This window comes from Mycetomoellerius zeteki, unplaced genomic scaffold, assembly GCF_001594055.1.
Source record: "Mycetomoellerius zeteki isolate Tzet28-1 unplaced genomic scaffold, Tzet1.0 scaffold3, whole genome shotgun sequence".
NCBI lineage: Eukaryota > Metazoa > Arthropoda > Insecta > Hymenoptera > Formicidae > Mycetomoellerius > Mycetomoellerius zeteki.
In genome coordinates this window covers 224365-230738 of record NW_017257282.1, presented here as the reverse complement: position 1 = coordinate 230738, position 6374 = coordinate 224365, and the positions used below count along the sequence as shown (strand labels likewise).

General features: G+C 32.6%; 1 protein-coding gene across 3 annotated transcripts; it reads left to right on the top strand.

Moving 5' to 3' along the window:
- Window positions 1–1159: 1159 nt before the first annotated feature.
- On the top strand, window positions 1160–4169 carry ifc (delta4-sphingolipid-FADS-like protein ifc). Of its 3 annotated transcripts, none has more exons than XM_018450823.1 (7): window positions 1160–1182; window positions 1846–2064; window positions 2679–2855; window positions 2982–3121; window positions 3224–3437; window positions 3555–3766; window positions 3855–4169. In XM_018450823.1, the coding sequence occupies exons 2-7, from the start codon at window positions 1983–1985 to the stop codon at window positions 3990–3992; spliced, it is 963 nt and encodes a 320-aa protein (XP_018306325.1). In that variant the 5' UTR covers window positions 1160–1182; window positions 1846–1982; the 3' UTR covers window positions 3993–4169. The 3 variants fall into 3 exon arrangements, with proteins under 3 accessions (XP_018306325.1, XP_018306324.1, XP_018306323.1); XM_018450822.1 differs by lacking the exon at window positions 1160–1182 and adding an exon at window positions 1207–1379; XM_018450821.1 differs by lacking the exon at window positions 1160–1182 and having other exon boundaries at window positions 1699–2064.
- Window positions 4170–6374: the final 2205 nt, after the last annotated feature.

Below are 6374 nucleotides of genomic sequence, written 5' to 3'. Positions count from 1 at the left end.
TGATTGGATCATACTTTTAGATCTAGAAGAATGGTCCTATCTCAGCAGACAATTATAAAACGGTTGCAAAACTGTTGAGTCTGCTGAACGCAGCTATTAACAGCGAGCGCTCACTCAACTGTTGAGTCCGCTGAATGCGCCCAATGTATCCTTAGACGAAACAATAGCTAGAGAACATGCGAGAATGGACGCGTTCAAGTTGACAAAGCGGCTAGCTAGCTCGCCGAGCAAATAACATAATTGATTGTTACTTATAGATCCAACCAATTATATTCAATCGCTCGGTAAGCATTTAGGCTGCGGTCCACTTGACGCTACAAACGCTTTGAAGCGTTTGAACGACCAATCAGAACAAAGAATTTTACGAATTGACTAATCAAAGAATGCTTCGAAGCGTTTGTAGCGTCAAGTGGACCGCAGCCATAGTCGCTTTGCCGTCTTGAAACGCTCAAAGGATGCATTCAGCTGCATTCAGCCACGATCGCTCACTGAGCGCTCAGTGAGCTCTTGTATCTGTTTGGTCTATATTTTTAGTTCTAACGGAATATGCCAATAAAATGCAAGCGCTTACTGAGCGCTCATTGAGCGGTTGTAAGGGCCATGGCACATACAAAAACGTAAGGCCTTAATACGTAAACAGTAAAGAAATCGTAATGCATGGTCTACAATGGCAGTAGCAGTAGTGGATGAGACTGTAAGAGTAACAAATTGACCAATTACAGTTGAATGTAAGAAGAATAATCGACTGTAATTGGTCAATTTCTTACTCTTACAGCCTCATTCATTACTGATACTGCCATTGTAGACCATGCATAAGATTGGATTCGCTACTGGCCTTACGTTTTTGTATGTGCCATGGGCTTTAAGCTGGAAACACAATAGACACAGGCAATAGGCACAGGCAACAAGGAATAACGAGCCGTCCAATCAGAGCTCTGGAGTATAAGTTCGATATTATATCCCAGAACTGTGATTGGGGACGGCTCGTTATTCCCTGTTGCCTGTGCCTATGTGTATTGTGTTTAAGACTTTAACGACTGCTCTTTTATCTTACTCCCACTCGACTATTTATCGTATACATATTTTAATAAAACTTTTTTTTATTCACGTGCGTGATTAGTGAGATATCTGAAAGAGTCGATTGAAGTGGATATTAGCGCAGCTGCCTTATAAATTTTATCAGTATTTATCTCCGTATATGTGTAGTAGACACGTTTCGCATAAGATTACAGCCACATCCATTATAACTGTATATGTAGACGATTTTGTATACAGAATGTCCTAAAATATTATCGAACGATTTAAACTTCTTACAAGGAAATTATGAAAAAAGAAAATAATCGTCGTTGACGGGACGATTTTGGCGATTTGAGTCTGATGTAAACGAGTAGCATATAATAATTCTACATTCCGATTCTAAATTAATAATATAAAAAAAAATTAATTTAAGACAATAAATGATTAGTTCCGTAATTGAGACGCGTCGATGTGAATTTGCAAATTTCGGAATTTTTTTCCAAAATCCGCAAATCTATTTCACAATTTTAACTTGACTTAGGCCGGAATCAGACTAGGCATTGAAGATTGAGATTGAAGATTGAAAGATTGAAATTTGAGCAATCAAAACAATAGGAGCTAAAATTCCTTTGCCCTCATTGATCAAATTTCAATCTTCAATCTTCGCTCTCAATCTTCAATGCGTAGTCTGATTCCGGCCTTAACAAGCGCCTCCATATTTACCCAACGCAAAATGCATGACTAATAACGTATCCGGTAATATCCGGACACCTTGTATAACAGCAAGTATTAAAAAAAAGGACCGGCAATATTATCTCGGACATCTAGGTAATGTGACGAAGTCGTGATTTCAAGAGCGTTACATACGCATTTATTTCTTGCCTTGATTGTCGTTGATAATGCCACTCAGCTTTAGCCATCGCTGGGATTAATTTCATCTTTTGTACAAAAATCATCATAGAAGAATGGGTCAACGGGTCTCAAGAACGGATTTCGAATGGGTTTATACCGAGGAACCGCATGCCTCGCGACGTAAAATAATTCTAGGTATGAAACTCACGAGAAGACCAGGATGTGTGATATTTGATGATTATTTTTATTTTATTGTAAATATTTGAATGCTGCTCTCGGAATGTGAGACACGTAATTGTAAAATTGGAAAGACATGTATGCATAACCACGCCTATTCTGAGGACCATCTACTCGAATATCTTTATGATAAAATAATACTTTGGATATGAAAATAGTACCGCAAAACATTATTAATTTAATTTATAAATGTTTATGATATTTTTAATTCATTGTTGTTTAAAACATAAAGTATCATTTTTGAGATATATTTAGATATCAGTTTATTCAACAGTAAATGACATTAGACTGATACATGAATAACACAACCAAGTCAGTTTATCGTAATTATTTGATATTGTATAAATTTATATTTGACTGTATGTGTGATAGAAAAAATTCAACAAATTTGTCTAATTAAAACAATATTATTTTAGAAATGTATTTTATGATGATTTTCATGTAGTTTATCAAATTTTATACTTTATACAGTAAAATTAAATATATACTTATATTTAAATAATATTAAAACATATTAATTTAATAAAATAATTTTTTTAATTATGATTTTTAATTATGACTTTTTATTTTAGAGAAATATCCACAAATTAAGCAGTTGTTTGGATATGATCCAAATTTCAAATGGGTTGTTACTGGGATGATATTAGTACAGTTCCTATCATTCTTTATTATTAAAGATTTAAGTTATCCCAAACTCTTGCTATTAGCATATTGCTTTGGAGGTGTAATAAACCACTCTCTTATGCTTGGTATGTATACATTTTATTCATTAATATAGTAAGGTTATAATTTATCAAGCATCATGCTAATGTTTAATACATTAACATTTTCTGATATATGTATTGTGCTAATTTGTGTTATGGTTTGTTTTGCAGCAATACATGAAATATCTCATAATCTTGCCTTTGGACATGCCAGGCCTATGGCTAATCGAGTATTTGGTTTTTTTGCAAATCTGCCAATAGGAATACCAGTATCTATCAGTTTTAAGAAATATCATCTCGAGCACCATCGTGTGAGTATCGCAAGAAATGATGAAAATTGATATTACATGTTGCATTATCTAGTAATTTAATATATTTTGAATTATACTTAAGTATACTTTTTGCATTTTTAGTATCAGGGAGATGAAAAATTAGATACAGACTTACCAACATTATTAGAAGCAAAATTATTTTGTACAACTTTTGGAAAGTTCTGTTGGATACTGCTACAACCTTTTTTTTATTCATTTCGACCTCTTGTAACTTATCCAAAAGCACCAATTCAATTAGAATATATAAATTTAGTTATACAATTGATATTTGATGGTTGTGTATGGTATTTTTTCGGTAAGTTTCAAAATTTGTGAAAAATCAAGATGCAATTTATATTAATGATATAAATTAGTGATATAAATTAGAAATCGTGAAATTCAATTACTAATAAAATTAAAATCTAATTTTTAGGTGGTAAAGTACTATTTTATTTGCTATTTGGCTCTGTTATGGCAATGGGATTACATCCTGTAGCAGGTCATTTTATATCCGAACATTACATGTACAAAAAAGGTTTTGAGACTTACAGTTACTATGGTCCTCTAAATTTCATTACTTTTAATGTTGGATACCACAATGAACATCATGACTTCCCTGCAGTGCCTGGTTCGAGATTACCAGAAGTATGTTAAAACATTCACTATAGCTTAGATGTAATTGTTATACAGTAATATAACTTGTTTATTATTTCACACAACTTTTTTTACATAGGTAAAACGTATAGCCGCAGAATTTTACGATGATTTACCACAGCACAATTCATGGGTTTCTGTTTTGTACGATTTTGTGATGGATCCTGAAATCGGACCGTATGCAAGAATGAAGAGAAGGCATCGAGGATTAAATTGACAAATTTTTTAATTCTTAGTTTTTTCTAAAAATGTACTACATAAGAGAGATTTATACATCATTAATTTTGTATATTGCTATGCAGAATTGCATATTAATTATGACACAATTTAAAAATTGCTACAGTATTCAGAAAAATGAGAGTTATATACTAAGAGATTTGTAAGCGTGCATTGTAATGTAAATTTTGGGAAAATTTAGAGATAATATATATTAATCTATGGGCAAACAACTTTTTAATGTTTCTATTAAGTTGTTTTCACGAAGGTCTTCAGTCTAGTTTTCATGGAAGTCTTATTTCTTGAAATCTAGTCACTATGCTATCAATAACTTGATTAATTATTCACGTTATTTAATATGAATTATTTTTTCTGCTCAAATAGAAAAGATAGATATAATTTATTTTCAATTCTGATTAAAATTTTGACCAATTTAAATTGGCTACCAATTTGATCTTTTATTTAATTATAATGCTATTTAAATTAATTATAATTATACTGTAGTTAACTTAATATTAATATTTTTGACAAATTTGAGGTTTTTAATCGGATTTTCGAGACTTATTAATATTGTTCCAGATCCTACCTGTATGTTTGATTTTATAAGTCCAAATAAATTTCCAATTAAATTCATGAAAATTAGATTTTAGTCGTTTGGAAATTTAATCAATATTAGTAAAAAATGCTGTATATTTTACAGGATAAAGTGGATCTGTGATATAAAAATATGTATACTTCTATGTATATAACGACTTTAATAGATGGCATTGTTATCAAAAACTTAGATCATCTTACAGAAAAATGCGTGATGTATGTTATATAACAAAATTGTATATATATATTACCTCAATGAGAAACTGTAATAATTCATAGACTATTATCAAATATAGACTATTTGTCAAATAATTGTATATTTTCCAATAAATTTAAAAACATTAAAATGGAACGTATATAAAATTTTTTAGAGTTTTTGTTTTATTTTAATTTATTTTATACCAAAGAGGCTTATACTCAGAAAACAAAAGTCCAAATTCGAGACGTTTAAAGGCCAGTATTCATAGTCAGTTCTTACATTTAAGATCGTCTTAAGTATAATCTTAAGATGTTATGAATCAATCAGAGGATCATATTAGCATCTTAAGCAATGCTTAAGACAGTCTTGAAATAAGAACGGACTCCACGAATACTGTCCTAAAACTTCTTACCCCGGATCTACAATAGGTGTTTTAAGTCTTAAGCCGTAAGAAATTGACCAATTACAGTCGAATCCGAAAAGAATAATCGACTGTGATTCGTCCATTTCTTATGGCTTAATGCGGGGTCTACAATAGAAGTCGTAGCAGTCGTAAGGTCTTAAGTCGTAGAAAATTGACCAATCACAGTTGATTATTCTTTTCATATTCGACTGTGATTGGTCAATTTTCTACGACTTATACTCTACGACCGCTACGACTTCTATTGTAGACCCCGCATTAGACTTAAAACTATTGTAGATCCGGACTTAGGTCGAAATCAGACTACGCATTGAAGATTGAAAGATTGAAATTTGACCAATCAAAACAATAGGAGCTAAAATTCCTTACTAGTCAAATTTTAATCTTCAATCTTTAATCTCCATCTTCAATGCGTAGTCTGATTCCGGCCTTAAAGATATTTTTGCGAGAACTGTGTAATGCGGGGTTTTCTATTGTAGACCCCGCATTAGACTTAAAACTATTGTAGATCCGGACTTAGGTCGAAATCAGACTACGCATTGAAGATTGAAAGATTGAAATTTGACCAATCAAAACAATAGGAGCTAAAATTCCTTTGTCCTCACTGGTCAAATTTTAATCTTCAATCTCAATCTTCACTGCGTAGTCTGATTCCGGCCTTAAAGATATTTTTGCGAGAACTGTGTAATGCGGGGTCTATCATAGAAGTCGTAGCAGTCGTAGGGTCTTAAGTCGTAGAAAATTGACCAATCACAGTCAAATATGAGAAAAATAATCCAACTGTGATTGGTCAATTTTCTATGACTTAAGACGCTACGACCGCTATGACTTCTATTGTAGACCCCGCATCAGGCCGGAATCAGACTACGCAGTGAAGATTGAGATTGAAGATTAAAATTTGACCAGTGAGGACAAAGGAATTTTAGCTCCTATTGTTTTGATTGGTCAAATTTCAATCTTTCAATCTTCAATCTCAATATTCAATGCGTAGTCTGAGGCGGGAATCAGACTACGCATTGGCTGCGTTCAGCAGAACGTTCGTTTTGCAACTGTTGGAAGTTTCCTTCGCGCTGATTGGATCATACTTGTAGGTCTAGAAGAATGGTCCTATCTCAGCAGACAATCATAAAACGGTTGCAAAACTGTTGAGTCTGCTGAACGCAGCCATT